Source organism: Hypanus sabinus, chromosome 9, assembly GCF_030144855.1.
Source record: "Hypanus sabinus isolate sHypSab1 chromosome 9, sHypSab1.hap1, whole genome shotgun sequence".
Lineage (NCBI taxonomy): Eukaryota > Metazoa > Chordata > Chondrichthyes > Myliobatiformes > Dasyatidae > Hypanus > Hypanus sabinus.
Window position 1 is genome coordinate 107,852,025 of NC_082714.1, and position 27,008 is coordinate 107,879,032.

At 41.5% G+C, this 27,008-nt stretch overlaps 1 protein-coding gene across 1 annotated transcript in view; it reads right to left on the minus strand.

Moving 5' to 3' along the window:
- Positions 1 to 26,768, minus strand: part of pigt (phosphatidylinositol glycan anchor biosynthesis, class T) — a 35,210-nt gene extending 8,442 nt beyond the window's left edge. Inside the window, exons 1-12 of the mRNA XM_059981181.1 lie at positions 26,765 to 26,768; positions 26,097 to 26,450; positions 24,770 to 24,947; positions 23,014 to 23,141; positions 20,164 to 20,264; positions 18,891 to 18,977; positions 17,559 to 17,646; positions 15,089 to 15,186; positions 13,587 to 13,755; positions 12,397 to 12,597; positions 5,484 to 5,649; positions 4,630 to 4,713 (exon numbers count right to left, since the gene is read on the minus strand). Coding sequence (XP_059837164.1) covers positions 4,630 to 4,713; positions 5,484 to 5,649; positions 12,397 to 12,597; positions 13,587 to 13,755; positions 15,089 to 15,186; positions 17,559 to 17,646; positions 18,891 to 18,977; positions 20,164 to 20,264; positions 23,014 to 23,141; positions 24,770 to 24,947; positions 26,097 to 26,450; positions 26,765 to 26,768 — 1,658 coding nt within the window. The remainder of the gene's footprint in view (positions 1 to 4,629; positions 4,714 to 5,483; positions 5,650 to 12,396; positions 12,598 to 13,586; positions 13,756 to 15,088; positions 15,187 to 17,558; positions 17,647 to 18,890; positions 18,978 to 20,163; positions 20,265 to 23,013; positions 23,142 to 24,769; positions 24,948 to 26,096; positions 26,451 to 26,764) is intronic.
- Positions 26,769 to 27,008: the final 240 nt, after the last annotated feature.

A 27,008-nucleotide genomic window follows, 5' to 3' on the forward strand; every position in this document is an offset into this window, starting at 1 on the left:
CTGGCAAAAGCATTGCCAATGGCCTCTACATTGACAATTTGCTCCAAGCCATCCAGCTTCCCGGTAAGCTTGCTATTATAAAATGTGCCACCCACTTATCTGATGACTCTCCCGTTAGTAAAGGCAATGCCAGAGCAGACACGGCAGCCAAGCGAGCCTCCTCCTCTAAAACAATAACTGTGGATTCGGCCCCACGCCTTCTGCCTGCCAGACAGCCGGCTGATAGCCCAGGCATATCCGACATCGCGTGATTACAGGGGGACGCCCCGCGACAGAGATTGATGTTTGAAAGAAACATGGTTGTATTATTAATAACGCAACGGGCCTCTGGCAGACCCCAGCAGGCCAGACTTGTATTCCTGATACTCTCCTGCCTGTCCTAATAGACCGCCTCCACTCTGACTCCCACCTCGACAAGGAGGAAATGTGTATGTTGTTATTAAAAACATGGTGATCCCCCAGTTTAAATGAGGCAGCGGAGAGATGGGCAAGGGGTTGCGCTTAATTTGCCATAAAGTAAACCCGGGTAAATCTATTAGATGTGATAAAGGGTGCACCCCAACCCCAGCAGGACCATTTGACACATTACAAATGGACTTTATTGAGTTACCCAAGGTGAATTGTTACAAGTACTGTTTAATTATAATTGATGTCTTCAGTAAATGGATTGAAGCCTTCCCTACAACAAACAACAAGGCTTCCACAGTAGTGTGAATACTGCTGAAAGAAGTTATTCCTCGTTTTGGTATCCCACAAAGACTCTCATCTGATAACGGTCCGCATTTCATTGGGAAAGTAAACAAAGAACTCTGCAAAATACTAAAGATTGAACAACAATTCCACTGTGCCTATCACCCCCCCCCCCCCACCCGAGCCACAGGAATTGTGGAATGTGCAAATGGCATCCTGAAGGATAAATTAACTAAATTGACCCTTGAAACAGGACTAAATTGGCTTAAAGTCCTTCCCCTGGCACTGTATCACATGCGCATTACACCTCAAACTGGTACCGGATTAACTGCTGCTGAGATATTTTATGGATGCCCGAATAGAACCCCATGGGGCAGTGACCAAAACCCCCCCGCCAGTGCAAGTAGATTTACAAATGATGGGCGAGGAATTGCAGTGCTTCCTCAAGCATTTAACTTTGTCTCTTAAGTCTCTACACACTCAGGTGAAGGAAGCCTCAAGACCTGTGCCTGACAGAGAAGGCAAGTGGCAGGGAGCAGAACCAGGAGATTGGGTGCTAATAAGGAACTGGGATCGACCCAAGCTGGGACCCCAGTGGAAAGGACCATACCAGGTCCTCCTGCAGACCCCCTCTGCTGTAAAAGTGAAAGGACAAGAACGTTGGATTCGTCTGAGCGACTGCAAGCACTGGACCCCGGACCCGCTAGGAACTACAGATAAATGAAGGGACTGAGAAACGGACTTGATTGAACTGTTGTGTGTTTAAGTTCCTTTTTTCCTTGTGGTGCCACATTCTTGAAACTGTACTCTAGTAATGGAAGGTAGGATGCTGTTGGTTATCTATATTCTTTTAGGGAAAGTGGGGTATAGGGCAAAGGTCGAGGGACGGGTCTATCGATGCCACCCGGGAAAGGACAGTAGAGTATATCACCTTTGCAGCCAGGATGTCCTGGTCTGTGGCGATGATGGTGAAGGCCAATTGGGGAAATGGAATGTAACCAGGGTTAATTATTGTACTGGGAGACTTGCACAACTGGACTGTCAACTGGTCCTAGGTGAAAGGAACTATTGGGCCCTCCCCTGTCAGGACCAGAATTGCAGGTTCGACTTTATTTGCAAGAGAAATCGGGCAGAGGGTCGATTAAGGGGCCTGTTACACAAGGGGAAGTGTTTGCGGGATGCTCTGGATGAGGGACCACACCCCCTAAAGAGATCGAAGGGGGACATTTCAAGGCAGAAAAGGGATTGGAGTTTCCCCAAAGGCCCCACCCTTGGAAGACCCCTCGGGGGTTTATAAGTGAGAACTATTTCCAAAACGTGCACAAACGACTGTATGGAACTACGACCATCATTTGCTATCCCCACCCTGCCAGTGTCTCCTCGCTCTTCACCATTTTCCCTCACTGGGATCGTGCCGATCAACCCTTCCAATGCGCCCCCACCAGCGAAACATTGCCTGTGGGAAAGAGGGTGGAACTCACTTATGACTCTTCCAAGGCCCCTGTCGCGGACTGTCTACTTTTCCCCCATCCATCATTAAGCGGTCAGATCATATAAGAGCGGTTTGACTCTTCCCGTGGATGAAAGAAGATCTTTGGTGGGAGGGGAATCCCAAGCCCCCGAAGGGTGTCCGAGTATATGAGAACTGCTACTTTGGAACAGGGTGGGGGTGTTCAGACGTTTATGTCTTGATTAACGTCACCTGCATCTCCAAGCCTTGTAGGAAAAGGGAGTGTCACCCCACCAAGGACCCCTTAGGGATATCTTGCTCTTGCCATGAGACAAAGTGCCAGTCCCTGGCCCAGGGGGTGCAACTCCTTTGTGGGGAGGGGAACTGCACCCACCTCCAAGTCAATGATCATGTATTCCCACTACCTGACTATCGCAGGGGTACCAAGCGACTGTACCCCTCTACCAGTGTGGGAGAGTGGAGCGACGACAAAAACCTAAAGGGTAAAGGTTGCACTGAGATCATGTATACCCTCCCGGGGTATTTTTTTCTTCTATAATGGCATTGCTACCAACTTCCTGGAGTACCCTTACCCTTCCTCGGCGGCCTCCCCACCGCGGTCCCTTGCCCTGGGACTTGGGGTCCCCTATCCCGCCTGTCTGGGAGGCACAAGAGAGCGGTCTCCCAGGAATTTTGTGCGGATTACCAAGTCCTGACTACCCTCACCACAGGTTAGGTGGCCGGATACGGGGCATCAGGAGGCACTATGGCGGCCCACAATCGGAACTATCTGGCCTGTGGTCTCATGAGCCTTGGGAACACCACCAGGGGAGCATTAATACTCATAACTGACAGCCTTAACCAACTGTGGCTCTTCTCCATGCAAAACCGTTATGCATTTCCTCGCCAGAGAGGGAGGGCTCTGTGCTATCATAAAGGACAAATGCATAATGGGGCTAGCCGATGCTACCGCCAACATAACACGGTATATAAACAAAACAGATGAACAGTTACGATCCATTAAGGAAGGAACAGGTTGGGCAGGATGGGGGGATTGGGGACTAAGTACATGGAAGGACTGGTTGATCAATGGGGCTATCTACGCATTGACAGCCATTATTGGGATTTTTGTCTGTATTGCCATTGTCAGATGTGTCCTGAACTGCATGTTGGCCTCGTTAGGGACCTGCTGCCAGCTAAGCCACTGATGGTAGTACGAGCAACCGTCGAGGCCACCGAACTCCTCGAACCTGCACCAGAGGATTTTCACGATATTGACGATTGATCATTGAAATGATCAAAGAAGGGAAATGAGAATGTGGAGAGGGTAAGGGGTACATGTAGAAGGGGGGGACAAGGGGTAAGTGTAGCAAAGTATGCGTACAGGACTAGGGCCAGAGTATGTCATTGGGGAAGTGTAGGAGGAACTCCTCTCTGAATAAAAACCACTTCAGAGGTAATTTTGTGTCTCTGGTGTTTTTTCCTCAACTGAGCAGGTTAATAATTTCAGGTAAACACCCTCAAGCAGTCCACATTTCTACCCTGGAAAAGCGACAATGACCATCAACCTTATCTATGCTTCTCATAATTTTATCATCTTCTGTTGTTTCTATTCAGCCTCTGACATTCCAAGAAAACAATCCGAATCTGTCCAACCTCTCCTTTTAGTAATACTCTCTTAACCAGGCAGCATCTTGGTGAGCCTCCTCTGCACCCTTGTCAAAGTCAGAGTCTACATATTGCTCCTATAATTGGGAGACTAGAACTGAACACAAAACTTCAAATGTAACCTAACCAGAGTTTCAAAAAGCTGCAACACAACTATCTGATTCAGATACTCAGTGCTCTGACTGAGGAAAGCAAGCATTCCATGTGACTTCTTTACTACTCTGTCTGCTTGCATTGCCACTTCCAAAGAACTATGGGCTTGGACTCCCAGTTCCATCTATACATCAGTGCTCTTAAGGGTTCTGCCATTAGCTTGTGTACATTCACTTTACATTTGATCTCAAGTGCAACAACTCACATTTACCCAGATTAAACCCATATCAACCAACTGCTCTATATCCAGCTATGTCCTTTGGCAACATCCCTCACTATCCAGAATTCCACCAAAAATTAGCCCATCTACATTTTCTTCTGAGTCTCTGCACTTTATTAAACATTATTCCTTATTTCTGTGTCCCTACACCAAATTAACTATTAATCTAATAAGAGATTAAACTACAAGAACTTAGAGTTACCAATGAATTTACTGGCACCTACCAGATGTGGGAGGAAATTGGAGGAAAGCAGAATCAGGGAGAGTGTGCAAATTCTCTACAGTCAGCACCTAAAAGACAGAATTGAATGCATGTCCCTTGAACTGAGGCAGTGCCACCCATTGATTCTGCTTTAGTTAGGTGAATAGTTGAGTCAAAAGCACAAGATCTTCCCTGTGAAGAAATCAGCACAAAGACCAGAAAATAGTGCAGATCACTCATACTTACAGTTTATTGAAAAGAGGCATCGGTTTAGTGGTGTTGGCTTCCATAGTTACACTGCTTGGCACCAGTGCACTCAGAACAGAAGAGCTATAAAAAAAACAATGAGATCTCACACTGAGATAGACCCAGCATCATGACCATATGCTTAGCTCATACCTGGACATCAAATTCACTGGTCAAGAAAGCCTTACAAGACCCACAAATTCCAATAATTTAATTCAACTTCTACTGTCAACTAGAAATGCATAAAATGCCTGTAATTTTCAGGCTTCCAAGCAGAAAGTGAAATAATGCCTGATTTTTCAGGTACTTCAGGAATGGTCAGACTAAGCCCAACAGAAGTAGTCCTTTCATTTGTCTTGAGATAAGGCAAATATTCTAAGGCCTTTCTGTTGCTTTGCTTTCTTTTGTCTGTTTATCGCAGAGTCAAAAGACAATGACTTTTACACATTGAACATAGCTCTTAATATTTGCACTTCATTTTGTGTGCATTGTTTCTTTCCCTTCTATTTCAAAAATATTATTTGAAGCGATATCCTTTATGCAAACTAAGAGCAGTATTCATAGCAGAGAAGGTCATTTGTTCCTTTGGGTCCATGCTGACTCTCTGCAAGAAGAGCTCCCTAAAACAGATTCAAATCATTTTAGATTATTTTAATATTCACCTCAAGTCTCCGCCCTTCCACCGTTGGAAGTTTCTCACCATTTATTCTATCTCAACTTAAATTTGTACATCCTTCCCAACTCTTCTCCAAACCTTCCACATGTTATTCATCCACAAAGCTATTCTGGCAATTATATACTCTCTCATAGCCTCCATATCCTTTATAGGCTCCAATGCACTTCCATCTCCTTACCCAACGTAGAAGCCATGATTGGGATCAGGAGGGTACTCCGTCCATTTTAATAGAGCTCGTTCAAACTCGATGCCGATCTTTGTGATGGAATTGGCAGGCAACTGAATTAGCATCTCCAGTAAATGAGGGCACTCTCGGTCTCTTGCTGGCTGATAGTGAATGTAACCTGCCATTAAATATACCAGAAATTATAAGATGCTGCCAAATACATTTCACAAACAATAAAACTGTAATCTAATAATGTTCAATAAATAATCTGAAATATTCATTGAAATCCAATATATTCAGCACACCAGAAACCTACAGAATATTGCAGTGAAACAAGGAATTTCTAGCTTTGCAGTGGCTTGGAAGCAAACAAATATACTAATATTTAAAAATGGTAACAAAACAAACCAGAACATCTACAGGTCATCAGGTAAACTTAAAGCAAAAGAAAATGGAGAGTGTTATGTACCCCTTGGGTTCATATTTTCTGTGGACTATTACTTTAAAATGTTGGGATAATGAGACTGGCTTTTGGTCACTGTGCTGCTATTATGAGAGAGAAAGGGAGGTGTCTAGTGCAATGAGAGGGGGAGAGGGAGAGGGAGAGAGGGAGAGAGGGAGAGAGGGAGAGAGGGAGAGAGGGAGAGAGGGAGAGAGGGAGAGAGGGAGAGAGGGAGAGAGGGAGAGAGGGAGAGAGGGAGAGAGGGAGAGAGGGAGAGAGGGAGAGAGGGAGAGAGGGAGAGAGGGAGAGAGGGAGAGAGGGAGAGAGGGAGAGAGGGAGAGAGAGAGAGAGAGAGAGAGAGAGAGACTGCTTGAAAGATTGATGTTATGATTTCTCTGAAAGTTGTTTACCTTTCTGCAAGGACACTTGCCTGCTTGTTAAAGTTCCTGCAGAGAGAGGAGGGCGGAGCAGATTGATGGGACAGCTGGTGTCCAACATGTGGAGATAAAAAACAGGTCCGCTGTTACCCAGACACACACGGTTTTGGAGACTGGATGAGCTTGTTATGCCCACAGTAAGGTGGGTTTTTGGAGGATCGATCGGGAGAATCGATCAGTGGCTCTCACAGTACAGAAAAGGTGCAACCAGTGGGGAGTTATTTGTGTGTCCAACCCTCGCCTGGGTTGATAACTCTACCACAGAAGAACGGTCACTTTGGTTATGGTCACAGTCGGTGACTTTAAAGGAAGAGAAGAGAGGAGAAGAAGGTTTGAAACAGAAGAAACCTAGTGACAAAGAGGTCACTGTTTGGACTCTCTGCTCTGTAGCCCGTAAGGGTGAGTTTGAGTTCCATTCGAATACGAAGGTGTGACTGTCACTTAGTTAATCCACAGGAGTGGGTTCTCTGGTGAGGGTGGAAACCTTTGTAATTACCACTTGAGTGTTACCCTTGTTTGGGTATGGTAGTTCACTGAAGAAAGGCACCCCTGTGGCGAATCACTGTAGGAGTTATTTTGTATGTCATGGAACTGGGTATGTGGCTATCACAGTTGTGTGTTTGGGGTAACATTGTGTGGAAACTACCTGTGTTGGTAGTTGGTAGTTATACCACTTGAAGATGGTACCTCAGTGACAAGCTACTGTTGGTGATAATCTGTACGTGGATTTTGTTCCAGTATCCTGTGGCCACCACTTTGGGATGACCCATAGCTGAATTCGGGTGTGGTACCACTTATGTTGAAAGGATATTCGTTGAAGATCACTGTTGGTGATACTTCGTGTGTGGAGTGAAACAACTCCGGAGATAAAACCTACTGCTATTGTTATTTTGGAATATCGACATAATTGCCTTCTCACAACATATGCCTTTGGATTACAAATCTTTCTCTCTTACCAACAACAGCAACCTCGTGCATTGAACTGACCTTTTCTTACATATCATCGTAAGACTGTATTCATTTACCCCTAGACTTGAAGAAGCTTTGTGTGTGTTTCTCATTGCTAACCTGTTTAATATACCTGCATTTATATTACTGTATTGCGTAGTTTACTAATAAACACTATCCTCGACTCCAATGTGTTTCCCATTTCTGCTGGTTCTTTAACCCAATCACGGGGTACATGACAAGAGAAGCAAGAAAAACATTTAAATTCAGAAACTAAAAGTTGTTGTGTGGAGGATAATACACCCTATCCTCCTTATATGTGTCCAAAACTCAGTTATGCGAGGAGCACTGCTCTTCCGCCAATACAAGTCATGTGCGCACACCTCAGTCTCACTGTTGGGACGAGAAGCACCACTTTCCTGCCAATACAAATGAGGTGCACGCATCTCACAATCTCACTCCCGCCAGTCTTGCAACACACACAAAATGCTGGTGAAATGCAGCAGGTGAGGCAGCATCCATAGGAAGAAGCACTGTCGATGTTTCGGGCCGAGACCCTTCAGGACTCAGCCCGAAACGTAGACAGTGCTTCTTCCTATAGATGCTGCCTGGCCTGCTGCATTCACACCAGCATTTTGTGTGAGTTGGTTGAATTTCCAGCATCTGCAGATTTCCTTGTGTTTGCCTGCCAGTCTCGCATTGGTTTTGGGAAGGTGTGGATGTGCAATCTTGCGCTCTTGAACTTTTGTTGGTTTTACCTACGGTACAGTGATTTGTGCTTGAAATATTTAACTGTGCCTCCTAAGCGTCCGATGTCATGTTCTGGGCCATCAGCTGAGCGGCAGAGAACCGCTTTAATATTTGAAAAAAAGTTGAAAATTATAAACAGCGCGGCATCAGCTAAAGGTAACACAGCTCTGGGATGCTACTGCCGAGAACAGAATCTTGCCTTTAAAGTTCTTTAGTTGCTTGACAATGCGCCAGCCCACCCTAAACATTTGGACCAGCATTCATCCTAATATAACAGTGCGATTCCTGCCGCCTAAAACAACATTGCTGATTCAGCCACTCGACCAAGTTGTTATCCACATTCAAGGCGTTTTTTTTTATGGTGAACTATCTCTCAGATGCTGCAAGCAACAGGTGATTTTGAAAATCCCGGGGGTTTACCAGCGGTGAGGGAATGGTGGAAGTAAGAACATTTGGCACAAATGGCGATGGACATGGACCCAAGTTTAGAACGGAGTCAGCATTTCAGTCGTTCCCTGTCGTCAACCCTTCTTCCCTACAAGCAAATTTATGCTGAAAAACAAAATGCTGCCAAGCAAACAACCCTCTCCACTTTATTCAAACCGGTGTCATCTCCTGCTGCCGGCAGTTCTAGGAGTTCTGTGAGCCTTCCTTCACCCCTTGCTGTGCTTGATATGATCCCAACACCACAACAACCACTCATCTCCCAGAGCGAACACACAAGCCGCTGTTAGTGAGTACTGTACACCTTAGTATGTTAACTTTCTATGATTTATTATGTTGAATATTACCGTAAATTGATGAAATATAATACGAATATTGCCTTGTGGTACTGCTTTTGTGTCATATTGGTGTGAAAATGTGAATAAATTACAGATAAAACATATTTAGGAAGCCCTCTGGAATGCATCCCTGTTTTCTCCATTTAAATAATTATTCACATTATGCACCAACTGCGAAGAACATATCCCCCGCATATAACGAGGACAGGGTGTATAGTGGATTCCAGTTAATTGGGGCAATTGTTTAATTGGGTCAACTCAAAGTACAAAAACTAAATCGAGTGAAATAGCTGGGATTCCCTTCATATATTTGGGACACTAAGTCGCTTAACTGGTGTAGGGGGCTGTTGCCGAACAGCTTCTAAATAGTGTCACTCGCATGTTCTTCAGTGGCTGTTAGATACTACTCCGTGCTTAAAGTGATCAGATTTTAGAGAGCATCAGTTGCATGTGCTTGTGTTCAAAAACAGTGATTTTTGTTACTGATAGTTGTGAGAAATAAGCAATAACTCAGAACTGTTTCACTCATCATGGTTTCAGTTAGGCTTGAAGATGTCAGAAATGGATGCGAGTGAAAGTGAAATGATTTCACTACCTCAACAAGTTAGGAATTACAAAAGTACCTACAATTATCTTGAGTGTTACAATTAAAATGTAGATCTGAAGGATGCAATTGTCTAAAACGTTGTACGAAGGGAGTTCATTATCTGCACTAGGTGTCTGCACTGATTTAGTTTACTTACAGTCAACCAAATACATCAGATGAATACCTCTGTCTGTAACTATTAGGAACTAATACAGTTTTACTGTACTGTAGAGGTATTGGTAGTGTTTAAATTTGTTCTGTACTTCATTTAAATACTTAAATTGTTACTCATTTAGTTTGTCACTTTTTTCTTTCTTTCAACGATTTCCGTGGAACTTCAGCTAATTGAGGAAGCTGCTTAATTGGGCCAAAATGGTCCCAATGTGTCCAGATTACCAGAATCCACAGTAGTAGGTTATCCCTAAAATGGGCAGTGCTGAGTACAGGCATGTCTAATCCTCGATTCTCTAATAGCTGTGGCTACAATGACATGTCACAGCCCAAGGAAATCACAAGCACATCATTCACCTTGTCTTTTCAAAGCCTTTCTACAATCTTCAATGTATAACCCAAGATTGTAACGAAGTGTACTGCTTGTCTGGATTAAACAGATACAGTAAATTGATGAGGGTAGCATTATCCAGTGCAAAGATGGACACGCTATCCACTTCACAGCCTTTCCATCAGATTAAGCATCTATTCCCTCTGCAGAATTTTTGTCTGCTTCATACATTTTCAAGACCTGAACATCAATGGCAAAGCCCGTATCTGTTGCCCATCCCTAAATGCCCTCAAAGTAGCGGTGAGCTACAGGAATTATATTAAGATGAAGGATCAGCCACATATTTCCAAGTCAGTATGGCATACAATTCAAAGGGATCCCTGTGTGGTGGTGGGCTCGTGCACTAGCTGTCCTTGTTTACTTGGTGGTAGAGATCATCGACAGGATGGGGAGCAGCACAGTAGCATAACTAGCGGAGCTGCTGCCTCACAGCTCCAATGACTTGGGTTCAATTGTTTGTATGGAACTTGCACATTCTCTCCATATTCTGGCTTTCTCCCACATCTCAAAAAGAAAAAACATAAAAAACCTACAGCATAATACTGGCCCTTCAGCCCACCAAGTTGTGCCGAACATGTCCCTACCTCAGAAATTACTAGGCTTACCTATAACCCTCTATTTTACTAAGCACCATATACCTATCTAAAAGCCTCTTAAAAGACCCTATTGCATTCGCCTCCTCCACTGTTGCCAGCAGCCTATTCCATGCACTGAGTAAAAAAAACTTACCCCTGACATCTCCTCTGTACCTACTCATACATGCAGGCTAACAGGTTAATTGGCCATTGTAAATTGTTCCTAGTGAGTAACATCAGATGAGTCATGGGAATACGGGGAGAATACACTAAGGAGAAGTTAGGACAACAGGATTCATACTGTCAGGATCTTTGTGCAATCAATGAACATCTGTTTCTGACATATAGCACAGGTCCCACTACAACTTACATCTTCATTATCTTTACTGCCCTAGAACAAGGTTGGAAGCCTGCGAAAATATCATTAACTGTAAGTTCACACCACCCTTAACTGGAAATATATTGTTGCTTCCTCATCATCACCAAATCAAAATCTTCAAGCACTTGGAAATGAGCAGTGTATCTTCACCACACAAACAAGATGATAACAGGTATACTCAAAGTCATTCTTAAAGAAATAATTTTTTTGAACCACTTCAGTGTGGTAGCATTTACCCTTCACTGCTTAGGCTTTAATGTATGCAGTAAAACGTGTCTAAGTCTGCCCCAGATGAATTCAGGCAAGATACCCCTGATGAATATAATTCATGCTGCATATTACAGCCCAGCCAATAAAAATGAAAAGTACATGTCAGAGCATAAAGGTTACAGCAGGAATGGATTAACTGGCATAATTAAAGGATATAAATGATTTTTCTTAGATTTTTGCTTGTCATATGAACAAGTGTTTACTGGAGCATTGAGGATAATTTATTACTGGGTTAAAAGAGACATAAGTTTTGGTAGCTAATCAAAATCAAATTAGTTACTATGAAAGGGGAGTTAATGGACTTGAAGAAAACATTTTGAATGCAGTTTTCCCTTCATTGGTAATAGTTGTGTTTATCAGAGTTACAGTACCATCAAGTGGCTGCTCATAGATTCACAAGAATTACAACCTCTCTTTGCTCCAGAACACCACTGAAAGGACCTTCATCTAACACAAGTTTGAATATAAGAAATTAGGAATGAGGTGCAGATACTCACCCTTCTGATCTCCAACATACTCATAAAAATTCTCCCAAAACACTTTCCTCTGTCATTGTACTAGGTCTATAGTGATGAAGAGTGACCTCCACTTGCCAGGAACAGTAGCTAGAGCAAATCTGAGCATTTGTATTTAAGGGGATTTCCAGAATCAGTTCTCTGCAGCTGAGTTTAGAAAATGTCAAGAGCATCTGGCTCCATTCTGCAAATCTGGATAAAAGCTAATTTTAGAGCCAAGATGTGAGTGACTACTGCTCACATCAAGGCAACATTTGAAAAGTGAGGCAGTAAGAAGTGGAATGGGGAAAGAAATTCCAATTTAGTCACAAAAGAAAATGATTGTGACATTTTAAGGCATTCATCTCAGCCTGAAGATGTTGTTTCTCAGGGCAAGTACACATGTCCCAATCATCACTGACTACATGACCACACACCCCCCTCACCCCTGACTCAATATAGTCAAAAGGATGTTCCTTATTGATCATTAAACTCAAATGTTTCTCCTAAAATAATGAAAGTAGCCTGTTCAGCTGAAGAAAAATCTAAATTACATGTAGGCTGGTAACATTTGTCACACCTAAGTATATATGGACTTATTTTACACAGGCCATCTCATCATTTTATTCCATAGAGATGAGGGGAAAGGGGACCATGAGAAGAGAAATGCAGTGGGGAGAGAGGGGGAGAAATCTCTTACTTGGCTTGTTTTCCTTGCCCTTGGTGTTGATAGTGAGTGTGTGAACATAGAGCCGAAGGTACCATGGTACAACCTCCATCAGCAACACTGGGTATGATCGGTAGGGGTGATTATTGTAGATCAAGGTGTTGATCTTTCCTGTCCAAAGGCCAAAGCCACTCACATATCGCTCTGCATGGAAGACAGGTGCTTCAGGTACCACTGCAAATAAATGAGAATAACAAGTCAGTGCCTGGCCATAATAGTTAGAGGGCTCTAAGTTTGAACCAACCCAATAAACAGAAGTCCTCGTCTAAATGCTTAGCACATATGATACAAATTGAATAATTTCTTGATATCCCAACTGCAAGTAAAAACAGACTAAAGTTTATCCTGTCAATTTATTATTTCAAACAACTCCATCCTGTTTAACCCACAATGGCAATGATTAATTGCCTGATATTTCAGTCCCTCTCCATGCATTACCTACCATCACCACCAAGTTGAAATTGGGAACCTACAGAATAGAGTTTCATGTTCATACTATCATCGTAGGCTATTCATTCTCGGTGACACAATACATTGTTACTAGTGTTGAAAACCCAGTTTAAATAAGCCACACTTTTGTTCCCCTTTTTTTCATTTCCTATAGCCACTGATAGATTATCCAAAGGCAGTCAATTTATAACCAAGCAGTCCTCACTTACACTTCCAAATGAAATATTTACACGTTGAAGATTGGAAACCTTACCCAATTCCCTAGCCCTAGTCCACTAATTTTGGAATGTCTATTCCCCTTATACTTTCAATAATTAAATAACAATGAAATTTATGTGCACACAAGAATATATAGCTGATGCAATATTTGGTACTAGTATATGTAGATTAAGTCTTTTTTGTACCTAACTAGCCAATTATATTTTCCTAAATTTGAAGACAGCAACCCCCCAGTTCCTGCAATTACAGTACAAACTTATTCATTGTTTTTGTGCCGAGTCAGTTTCACTTTTGTTGCAGAATAAATTTGGACTTAGCAAAAATTGCTGGAGGAACTCAGTAGTTCAGGCCAAGTTAGCAATCGTATTCCTCCAGCTGCTTCTCTTTTGCCCCAGCAACTGCAGTCTTTTGTCAGCAGATTAAGACTTAGGCTCTTCTGTTGACTATACATAACCAGAGATTCCAAAACAGACATCAAATAAGCTGTAACTCACCAAACTGTTTAGATGGTTTCCATTTCAACACTATGTTTAAGGAGCGTGATGATACACTGTACAGCTGAGGATCTAGCAAATTGTACACAGCATAGGATCTCCACTGACCATGTACTGTTGTGTTAAGCCGTGTGAATGCCGGTGGCGTCAGTTCATAGGTGTCATTCACCTAGAAAGTTGGAAGAAAGCTTTTAAGAGCAATTTTGATACCCCTGGACTGTAGAATAGCTACTTAATTAGAAATTAATCTTTATTTTTGCTTTCAACCTGTACCATCATTTTTGAACCTGAACATTTTTGAAGCCAATACACCAAAGAAAGTTGAACTATTGAAAATTGTCACTTTTCACAAACTTTAATCAAGTCCTACCCTCAGGTAAATCTAAAGTATCTCAATCATATTCAATAAAAGAACATAGAACATAGAAATCTGCAGCACATTACAGGCCTCTCTATTTTCCTTGATGTCATGAGTTATGTACTCCTCGGGTTCATATTTCCTGTGGACAATCACTTTAAAATGCTGGGACACTGTTTGAGATGTTACAAAGAGAGAGGGGGAGGTGTCCGACACAAAGATCTTGTTATTAAGAGAGAGACAGACAGAAACTGCTCGAAAGATTGATGTTATGATTTCTCTGAAAGTTGTTTACCTTTCCACAAGGACACTTGCCTGCTTGTTAAAGTTCCTGCAGAGAGAGGAGGGTGGAGCAGGTTGATGGACAGCTGGTGTCCAACATTTGGAGATAAAAACCAGGTCCGCTCATGCACAGACAGACACGCAGTTTTGGACACTGAATGAGCGTTTTTGCACCCACAGGAAGGTGGGGTTTTGGAGGATCGATTTGGGGAAATCGATCAGTGGCTCACAGTGTAAAAAGGTGCGACTAGTGGGGAATTATTTGTGTATCCATCCTTGCCTGGGTGATAATATATATATACACACATATGTCATTGCTAACCTGTTTGATATATGTGCATTTATAGTACCGTATTGTGTAGTTTACTAATAAACACTATTAGTCTATAGCAATACCAGACTCCAATGTGTTTTCCATTTCTGCTGGTTCTTTAACCCGGTCACAGGGTACGTGACACATGGCTAAGGCTTATTCCTCAACTAATATGAGATCATTTCAATTAGCTGTTTATCCTACATTACAAGAAACATTTCAAAAATACACAATTTGTTAAAAGGATGTTCCGAAAGAGTAACGCAAATTCTGGTCTTCTCTGGATTTGAAGGAGGAAGTATCAACCATACTAACTCTGCCATCAATGAAGTTTCTAACCGATTGCCACAAGGCATTTGCAGCTCTCCCCTATAACTTACGGATCTCCCCATTCAATAGTTGCCACCTCAGAATAAATTACGCCAGTAACCATGAGGGTAAATATGGCCTACATTCTTGAAGATCACAGCTGGCCCTCAGTGCACCCATCCTTTAAAATCTCCCTGGATGTACGGTGTACGTGAATTAAAACTTGAATCTGTATAGTACCTTCTCCTTGTCTGTGACGTCCACGTAAACTGTACTTTGTGATGCCAGAGGACATACTTCTGTTAGTGTTCGTGTAAACATCTTAAACAGTGACCACTCTGTAAAACATCAACTACACAGTAAGAAAATTATGCTCAGTGACATGTGGCTACTAACATCTTTACAAAAAAAAATTTGTACGTGTGCCTTTGTGTTCGTGCACTTAGGGAACGCGAGTATGGGGATTGAGAGCAAACGTTTCATTGTAACTGGCTTCTATTTGAACCTATTTACATTGCACGCTGAGGTTCAAGGGTTCTTGGGCATAACATCAGATACTGACCTGACAACCAGCTAAATACTTTAATCTGACTGAGGAACATCAAAAAAAGGATATCAAGTTCATTTCATGAAAAATACAACTTCTTTAATATTACTACAGCTGTGGCACATTGTCAGAAATATCTTTCAGTTAAAATATTAAGCATGAGGCCTTGTGTACCACAAAAAAAAGACTATAGACTTAATTTTAAAGAGTAGGGAAGTTTTTTTTCCCAGGAGTTCTGGCCAATACTGAACCCTCAATAAACATCGTAAAATAAAATCTTGATCATTAACTTATTTGTGTTTACTAAAGCTTTTTAGCAGCATATTGGGGAATATGCTTCCTAAGATAATACAGAAAACATTTACCACACATGAGTACCTGAGTGCTTGCAGTATTTTTTGCTTTATTTGAGATTACCAGCATCGCCAATTTTATGATTTGCATACGTTCCTATACTGAAACAATACTGCTCATTCCACCATCCAGGGAACTAAACACCCTCACCAACCATACAGCCTGGCAGCCCCATGAAAAATTGTGAGGTGCTTTGGGAGTACAGCCAAAACTGTACAACGTACAAGCCAAAATTCAAGAAAGAGGTTACAGGACAGACAAGGAAGTGGTCAGTGAAAAGAGAGAGAAGTGCTACAGAAGAACTCAAACATAGGGCTGAGAAATTTTAATCAGAGGCACTGATGGACCTGAAGCAAACATTGAGTACAGAAGTTGGGATGTAATGCTAAAGTTGTACAAGGCATTGGTAAGGCCAAATTTGGAATATTGTGTGCAGTTCTGGTCACCGAATTATAGGTAAGATATCAATAAATTAGAGAGAGTGCAGAGACGATTTACTAGGATGTTACCTGGGTTTCAGCAATTAAGTTACAGAGAAAAGTTGAACAAGTTAGGTCTCTATTCATTGGAGCGTAGAAGGTTGAGTGGGGATTTGATCGAGGTATTTAAAATTTTGAGAGGGATAGACAGAGTTGACGTGAACAGGCTGTTTCCATTGAGAGTAGGGGAGATTCAAACTAGAGGACATGATTTGAGAGTTAGGGGGCAGAAGTTTAAGGGAAACACGAGGGGGTATTTCTTTACTCAAAGAGTGATAGCTGTGTGGAATGAGCTTCCTGTAGAAGTAGTAGAGGCCAGTTCAGTTGTGTCATTTAAGGTAAAATTGGATAGGTATATGGACAGGAAAGGAGTGGAGGGTTATGGGCTGAGTGCGGGTAGGTGGGACTAGGTGAGATTAAGGGTTCGGCACGGACTAGGAGGGCCAAGATGGCCTGTTTCCGTGCTGTGATTGTTATATGGTTATAAGTCATTAAATACTGGCAGAATGTGTGAAAAAAGTGATTTGATTCACAATAAAGATAGTGGAGTATGGATGAGTTAATACCAAAGGTGGAGAATAGGTGGCTGCATATATGAATCTTTGATTGGGCAGGTCCACAAGAAGGGTTAGCATAATATCATGGACTGAAAGGCTTATGCTGTGCTGTACTTTTCTATGTTCTATATACAATAAAGGCATTGATGAGAGTTCCTCCAGCATTAGGTGAGGCAGAAATAAAATCAGTGATGTTATGCAGGTGGCAGTGGAAATTATGATGGTGGAAACCACTGTTCATTCAAGGATGTTGTTTATGCGCCATGAAAAACAAACAGTGAATGGAATAAGACTTCTAGACATTATGGAGAAGTGAGTTTACAATTTGAAGAATAAAACTTATTTTTGACGCTCATCTTAGAGCATAAATTTGAAATGCCATGAGGAAGTCAGACTCATCTTATGCTCAAAATATCTTTAAGTATTAGAATAGTTGGGTCAGGTATTGACAAGCACATGGGATAAAGATCAGCTACAAGTGACGGATACAACACTGGAATGGGCTGAGTTCCCAAGGCAGATGTGACCATGATAGAATGAGGTGGGAACCCATACTGTAGCTGACACCATAACTGGCTACCACTTTTTTGACGTTAAAGCTGCATCTGGAATTCATGGAAGCCACTATATACTGTAGACCGATTCTTTCTTTCTTTTACTCTTTAATGAAAAGTTTACACATAAATCAATAACTTTTACTTTCTCTTCATATGGTGATCTGCCTGCTGTTGTTCCTGTATTTCCTTTCCTCATTTCATATTTAATAAACCTACCCCTTCTCCCAGAGCCAGCTGCATGGAGGTCAAATACGACAGATAGGCTCAGTGTCAGCTCCCAGGAGGTACTGGTGCATAGGTGATCCTAGAGACAGCATGAAAATATATTCAGTATTCGACAATTGGAATATGTGAAGCTTACGGCAGGTTAGAACATTTCTTTCATTAGAAAGAGCAAGTTAATGTTTCAGATGTTAACACAGACTCAATGGCAACACTCATATTATGGGTTCAGGTGCTACACAAAGGTCAGTGCGGTACAGAGAGAGACATTGAAAGGCATTTAATGAATTACTAGCAATCAGAATAACAAATTTAATACTTGTAGCTCTGAAAGTCTGATGCTGGTTGCGTAAAATATCAAATAGAAAAAATCCCTTACCATTGTATTCATTTCCATCTGCAGCAACAGTAGGCTTTAAATTAATTGCCTGAACTGTTCCATGCACATACAATCTGAAAACATTGTGGTACTAATCACATGATACTAGGTTCCTTCATGTCCAAATTCAATTCTATTTGATATCCATCAATGACAGCTTTGGAAATAAAAATACAATTCAGGTGCTAAAGATGGTTTAAGCACTCCAAGCAAAGACCAGTCTGAGATTAACTTGTCCATCACATACTGTACCAAGGGATACAAGTCAAAGGCTCAAACTATTTGGGGCATTCCAATCACTGCCCAGATTGAGGTCAGTTTACAAAACACAATGGGTCTTCTGACTTTTTTTGACTCAAATACACCAAAAACAATATTATCACTGTTTCTATTCCTTATCACTGTTCCACAAAGCCCGTTAGTTCAATCCTCAATCTAAAAGCTCTATCCTGCTTATTAACGTAGTTTACATAATATAGGCACCCAGAATTTGATAGAGAAAGCTGATTATACCCTGTGGACAGTTAGGGACAACAGAGCCAAATTAAAATGTTCACAAACCGAGTGAGTTTAAATCTTGAGTGGGAAGAACATAATGAATTGCCATTGGATGTGATTGGACTGGAATACACTTTGAGAAAAGTTATATAAATATTAGGGACAGCTAGAATTAATGGACAAGACACTGGAAAAGCTGAACTGCTTCAACAACCTGCTGGACCAATACAATCAAGTAGCATTTTCTGGTATAAAATTCTATCATATCCTCTGTGAAACTCAAAGAACAATAGACTTTGAATAGTGTATCCTATTTGCAAGTGGTGATGCATGGCATGACATGAATATAAATTTGAATGTATTCTACATAAACACTACAAATAAGACTCTGCTTAATTCAGAAATGGCTGTGCTAACCAAGACAAAATGAAAAGGTGTTTTGCACTCACCCGACAAACAGGTCTGACATGAACAGCCTGCAAATGATAACTGGTGTGAAATAACCTCTCTGCTTTCAGCAGCACTCCCAATCCTGCCTGAACACAAAATACTTTCTTACTAAGAGCAAAAAGGATGCAAGACAGTAGAGAAAAAGCTCAAAATGTTGAATCTTTAAATACTAATATTTAATACAATTAAAAAAGCTCAATATTGCACATTAAAAGTAGCATGCATGTCACGCTCGAAATATCATGACTTCTGCATAGATATCGTTCCTCACACCTAAAGAATTCCGCACTTATCAACTCACATCAAATATCACACAACACATCTAGTTAAAACTATCACAACTGGCACATTCTAGATATTATTTCCAACACCCTGCAGACATGCCTCATATCCAGTATTCTTCTAAATATCTGGTCAAGGACAGATGTGTGCATCTTAAAAAAACCAGATCTCAACTCTTCACATCAAGCACACGCTCAACGCTAGTCTTTCAATGTAACAAACACCTGTTGTGCCTCAGATCTCAGGTTGCATCTAACATGTATTTGTCACATCAGATACCATACTGTGACAAAAACATTATCTTTTCTGTCTTTAATCAGCAGTCAACCTAGAATAAACATTTCACCTTTAACAGAGTTTTAGGTTATTTTCCTTTGTACTTATTATGTATCAACTATTAACCTCCAAAATATAGTACCTATTTAACTACATTTTTAAAATATTTACTTTATTTATTAAAGTATATTTGCGAGGGTTACCCAATTAAATTTGTTAAAATCTAATCAATGGAACTTGGTGTAACAGGAATGGTCCAACAAGCCTCAAGCGATATTACAATAGTAATACTCCCAATAATCATCCATTCACAAAACAACTCTGCAGCTCCTGTCCCTTCCTGAGCTCCCAAGTCACTGATAGTCTGACAAAACCACACTCACTCTCGAGCCTGGATATTGAGTTGCTAAACAGTAGCAAATCCAAACTTATTCAAATTTTGGTTCTGGGCTTAACTATTCTATACATCTGGATAACTAGCTACACAAAATCTCACACAAGGCTGATGCTCATTATAATGCAATCATCTTTGAGTACCTATAATAAATGATGAATTATCATATGATTTCTACTTCATATTACTTCTACTGGTTTACATAAAAGTAATTTGTAATTTAATTACTTCCACTTCTTCCTGACTCTAGATTTCTTTAGTCATATTTTATTTTCAACATCTTTAATGCTGTTCATTACTTCCACTCTAAGAAGACTCACCTTTGAACCACAGGGTAAGAGTTTCTTCCATGGTGTAAGATTTTCAGTGCACACAATCTCTCTTGGCAGTGCTGCGTACCTTAAATAATTATGATTGGTTTCTGTAGGGAAACAGAGCAACGTACTGTGCTATGAACACTATAAGTTGCAAACCAAGCAAGATAAAAGATGATGATAGAGTGAGATCAGTATGTTATCAAAGGATACCTCAACCAGGTACAGAACTATACATTTTGCTAGAAGTTATTACTAAGGATCTGGGAACAGGAAATTAGAAAATCAAAATATAATCAGGCAGAATTAACACAGGAAAATGTTTTGTTTTGACAAAACTGAAGATAATCTAGAACTATTAGAAATAGTATTTTTCAAACTTCAGAATGCAATCCACAAAGAGTGCGTATTTGTGGAATTGGGAATAATATCTTAGCATGTTGAGAGAACTGGTCAACCAAAAGAATATAGCAAGATGTGCTTTGACCTCAACTATTTAGAATATCTAACAATGACCTTAAAAGAGGGCTGTGGGTGTAATACCTCCAAGTCTAATGATAGTATAACGCTCAAATGAAAAACAAGCTTCAAGCCAGGGTATATATACCAACTCTACAAGTGGATAAAGTGTGATATGTGAAATTATCCACTATAGTGCAAGAAGAATTCATTCTTAAAAAGAAAACACTAGTAAATACTGGTATTGATAGATTTGAGGGACATTAATCATTGACAAAGGGTAACGTGTAGGTATTGCAAGCAATTAGGAAGGCAAATCGGGGAAAATGAAAGCTAGTTTGCCATCTGAGTGGTTGTAACCAACAAGATACAATCAGGTGCTGCCATTCAAATTTGTTTTGCTATTCAACCACCTCACCTCCACATCTCCATATCCATCAATCTCCCAAGATGCCAAATTTATTAGTTCACTGCTTGGATCTAGTTTATATACTAGGAATCTGACTGCATTCTAAGTTAAACTGTTTTTGGCTAATCACAACACCACTTAAATTCCTCAGAACTAAATGGATCACCTTTGAAGCAAGTTCCTATTATGCATTTGCTGATATACTGGTCAATGTATCGCTTTTATTCAGATCTCTATGAAATATTCCTACTCATGATATCTGACCCTCATCATTGTTCTTCTTCCTTTATACTTCGTGATCCTATTACCCTTGATAATTTCTTTACTATCAGGGTTACAACACCATTCTCCAAAATAATTTGTCTTCAGAACAACTCATAGCCTTGCACATTTAGTTCCCAACTTTAGTCTTCTTGCAACCATGACTCTCCAATGACAATTAAGCACTTCTATGTCATTTGTGCCACTAATTATTTAATCTGTTCCTTATACTTCTCAAACTGTGAATTTTGATCTTCTATTAATGTGCCCAAAATTTGACTCTTTTAATCTGTTGTGGTGTTATAATTTAATTTGACAACATGATAGCCTTATCTAAATGACTAAACTATTCTTTTTCTTAGCAACACGGCCTGTCATTCCAAATTTCCTCTCACTTGAAAGCTTTACTCAGCTTATTTTTTTTATTTTCAAGCACTATCTATAGCCCCTGTTTTTCAATTGGACACTAGTTCTAGACAAGTTTGAATGGAGTTTTATCTAATGGAACAGCTCTTTCTGTGGGAAAATGAGAATACACATTCTAGAAGGAAAGGGCAGATAATTGTTACTACCACAACAACTAAATTTATAATTACATGATCTGAGACCACAAAATACATTTTTACAGAGGGATATGTTGGCCTCAGTACATAAAAGTGAATAAATAGCATGCACATCGGCAAGTCATTAGGAAAGCCAAAGGAGTGCTGGCCTTTTTTGCATGGGGTGTGGTGTACAGAAGGCAGTTTTGATGCAAGTTTATCAGCTGTTGGTGAAACTGCACCTGGAGGGAGTATTGTGGACAGTTTGGTGTCCATACTTGAGCACTGGAGGCAGAGCACAGAAACTTTACTAGGTAGATTCCAGGGATGCAGGAGATGATGAAGGAAGGAAGGTTGGGCCTATAACCACAGAAGTTTAGAATAAAAGGTGATCTTATTCTCAATTCTGAAGATTCTGAACAGGATTGACAAGGTGAATGCTGAAAGAACAATTCCCCTAAGTGGGAGTATCTAGAACTAAAGGGCATAATTTCAATGCAAGTAGTTGTGATTAGAAATGGAGGAAGTACTTTCTTAGACATTAATTATTAGAATTCTCTATTCCAGGTAGCGTTCAACCACAGGCATGTGAGCAGTGACCCCTTCCTGAAGTCAATGACCAGCTCTTTTGTTTAACTGACACCGAATGAAAGGTTGTTGTCATGACAACACACCACTGGGCTATCTCCTTCTTGTACTCTGACTCATTTGAGATTCTGACCACTACTGTGGCATCACCTGCAAACCTGTGTGAGGAGTTTGAGCAGGATCAGGCCAAGCAGTTGTGAGCACACAGGGATTGCAGTAGGGCGGTGAGGACACAGCCTCGTGGGCACCAGTGCTGTTACCAGCAGAGGTTTTGCTGCCTATCCTTACTAATTATGTTGGCTAGGAAGTCAAGGATCCAGCTTCTGAAGGTAGTGTTGAGTCCCAGGCTTAAGAGTATGGAGACAAGTTTACTTGGAATTATTATATTGATGGTGGAGCTGTAATCAATAAACAATAGTCTAATATAGGCGTCTTTACTGTCCAGATGCTTCAGAGATGAATGCTGGCCAGGGAGGTGTCATCTGCTCTGGAACTGTTTCAGTGGTAGGCAAAATTCAGTGGGTTGAAGCTGCCCGGCAACGCATTCCTAAATGCCTTTGAACTAGACTTGCCCTGCCAATATAGTCTGATACTTACCATTAATAATGCCAAGAGGTTTGAAAGAAGCTGTTGGAGTAACGGTGTTTGTTGAATCAATGAAATTAAGAGATGCACAGAACAAGCCTGAGAGAACGTTAGTCAGTTCCTTCCAGGTAGTGTCAACACTGTAAGAAAAAAGTTTAAATATAACTGATCTAAAATTGTACACTTAATTCTTAATGTACAAGAAAATATATTGTAATCAAACCTTTGGATGCATGTGAAAATTGTGTCACCTTTATGCTCTGGCATTAATTTTAAGGTCATGATAATATACACATGAAAACCTACTCCACACACCATTTAGAACCACATTTAATGCACACCCAATGGTACACTAATCAGACATGTCAACTTACACCAAATGGTGGCTAACTCTGTATTTCAGGCTTCTGCCCATTAAGAATTGATGTCACATCAGACTTCTAAAGTGTCAAAATATTCATGCATTGAACACTAAATTCAAGGTCAATGTTCAGAAACAAAAGGTCAATGTGCATCCCTGGTTTACTATCCAGTGTTACACAATGTTCAATTTAGCATTAATAACTGTGATTAACAATATAAAACCTGGTTTAGAATTTTAAAGCATTTTGCCAAGCCAAAGAAACTTTTCTGTAAGTAGCATCTCTTGGCCAAGTGAAAGGAGTTCAAAACGTAACAGCAATTAGGACATAGGACATAGAATAGTACAGCACCTAATCTTAATTGCTATCTTAAATATCTGACTGACTAACTGAAAACCCAATACATTTCCTACAATAGGCTAGGACACTCAATGACAAGTAGCAAGACAGACAAGTTATCAGACCACAGTAATGTTCACTGATGGTTAACAAGGGGCTGATGAAGGTCTTTGAGATGAAGTATTAACTAGTTTCTCATTCCACTTGTTATTTGACAGGCTGTGTTCTTCCAGTGATGGTTAGCATCTTGAGGAAAGGAGCAGAAGAGGGCTATGCACAACTGCAAAATCTGTATGGCGCTCCAAACAGCCTGTCAGTAGAGTCAGTAGGATTACAACGTTGACACAGTAGACAACTGCATTTGCTACTTTACTGGCACGTATATGGAAGGATGCACATTAGACAAGTGTACATTTCCATATGACTAAAAGAGTTAATGTTCACTCCCAGCTATTTAATTCCCTAACCGATTCAAAGCCCATAATTTCACTACTAGCCACATACAGAAAGGGGAGGAAATCAGAACACAATGGAGAAACCTGCACAGTCACATGGAAAAAGTGTAAATTCCACACAGACACCAGAATCAGACCTAAAAACACAACTGATTCTGCAGATCCACAGGAACACATAGAAAATGCTAGAGGAACTCAGCAGTTCAGATAGCATCTATGGAAAGGAATAAACAGTCAACACTTTGGACTGAGACCCTTCATTGGGTCCTGATGAAGAATCAAACTCAGGTCACTGAAGCTGTGAAACAGCGATACTATCTTCAGCTGAGTTAAAGGTCAGAATTTAGTGTTCATTCAGACACCCTGGCCTTAACCATCCCATTATAAATTCCTGTGAAAAGAGGAAAGGAAAACAACACTCAAGCTAGTAAGGGCACTACAGTCCTTCCAAAACTCCAGAGAGCGATAGCTTACATTACAAATTTGAACTTAAAATTTATATAGGAAAACCAACCAGAAGCACACAAAAATACAATACTCATTTAAAGGTATTTAAATACACAAGATACAAGAGTTTAACACATTGTCACATCAAGAGAGCTTGCCACTTACTCTGTAACTGATGGCTGGAACCAGACCCAGAGCTCTGCCCCTGGTGGGGCTTGAAGGAACGGTTGCCCCCATGCTGCCCGCCTCCAGAAACCATGAGTGAAAGAAAGGTGCAGCTCACGCACAGCAAATTTGGAGAGTACTTGCCCCAGTGATTTTGGAAAGAGTCTGTAATGAGAGACTGCAGACACAACCTGGATATTAATATCAGTTGCACAAATATACAGCATTGTAGCATTATCGCTTCATTCAGTGTGGTGATTTACTAATAAAGAGAAACAACATCAAACTTAAATACCTTTAAATGAGTAACTCAGCAGCAGAGGAGATGGTGTAACCATTCCTACACAGTGCTTCGGGATCATGAAGAACTTGCTTCCACTGTGGTTCTGTGCTGATTGATGCCAATGGAAGATTCTTTATCTGATGGAGCAGTGGTGGCTACAGGGGCTATTTTGTGAGCTGTGCACTCTTATCATCCTTTGCATAAGGGCAGAGTGAAAGCTCTCTTTCCACTTTTAGTGATCGCAGGAATCAGGGATGCTGGATTTATTCAAGGATGCTTTGCGAATGTGGGCAGCATAATGGTTCAACTAATGGAGCCACTGGTTCACAACCTCAGAGAGCGAGGTTCAATCCTGCCCTCGCATGCTGTCTTTGTGGAGTTTGCACGCTCTCACTATGACTGGATGTGTTTCATATTGTTTTCTTTTCCTCCTGCATCCCAAGATGTACAGACTGGTCAGTTAATTGGCCATTTTAAATTGCTGTAGCATATTATCTGGGGCGGGGTGGGGGGGATGTTGATGGGAGTGTTGGATGAACAGAAGATTGGTTTGCTATATAGTTTTAGACTATAATGGTTGCTGATCAGTTCAGACTCATGCACCAATAGAACTACCTCCTTGCTTTTATAGTTCTGTATTTACTTCTTTGAAAATAGAAACATAGAAAATATGTGCAGGAGTAGGCCATTCGGCTCTTCGAGCCTGAACCGCCATTCGGTATGATCATGGTTGATCATCCAACTCAAAAACCTTGTACCTGCTTTCTCTCCTTACCCCCGATCCCTTTAGCCACAAGGACCATATCTAACTTCCTCTTAAATATAGCCAATCAACGGCCTTAACTGTTTTCCTGTGACAGAGAATTCCAAAGATTCACCACTCTGTGGTGAAATATTCCTCTATCACTCTACAATGATCGAGCTGGGATAGCACTGAACTTCTTATATCACCCATTGTCTACCCCCTAACATTCCACTCCAACCAAAGAATCACTCCTCCATCACCCCCACCACCAGACTCTCCACACCTCCACTGACACTCACCCCGGCTCCGGCTTCCGTCTCCCCACCCCGGCTCCACGTCCCAATGGCTGCGGAACTGAAAGCTAGCCGCCACATCGCCGGAGCCGAGCGGCTTCAGCACCAGCTCCTCCTCGAAGCGGTCCCGCTGTACACACTGACGCTGCTCCGGCTGCAGCGCCCAGCCAGCGGCCGCCAACAGCCCAGCGGCGAATAGGAGCCTACAGCCCGGGACTGAACTAGGCCCCATCGCCATGGGAACCGCCAGCGCCGAAGCACCTCTTCCGGGTGGACCGGACGTTGCGTCATGCCCAGTTAAGGCAGGACCCTCCTCGGCACCCAGTGGTAGAGTGATGGGTGCTGCTCCGAGAGGAGGGTCTAATCAGTTGTCGATATCTGCAATTAGGGACCAATACCTCTTCCTGAGCAATGGATACCTCCAATCAGGAATCGACAGCGTGCACTGTGAACCGATTTAGGTTGCTCTTCTTCCCCATGTTTTTGTGCCTTTTTCACCCCTTCTCTTTCTGTTTCCCTGTCTAACAGCATCACCCACCTCCTTCTAGTTTCCTTTATCCCTTGGTGTATTGTCCTGTATCAGAGTCCTTCTTCACCTTACCCACCTGTCACCTCCCAGCTTCTCACATCATTCCCTCCTGCCTCCCCTCCCCCCACCACCCACCTGGATTTACTCATCATTCGCCAGCCCCTGCTCCTCTCCCCCCTTGCCCTCCCCACCCTTTTATTCTGTTTTCTACACCCCTTGGTTGAAAAGTGTTGCAGGCTGCCCCAGCACACCCTCAAGTGTTGTTAACGCGAACAATGCATCTCACTTTAGGTTTTGATGTGCACGTGACAAATAATCCTTAATACTCATTCCTGTCCTGGAAAGGGTCTCAGTCCGACTCTTAGACAGGTGCGTGGGTGGTAGAAAAA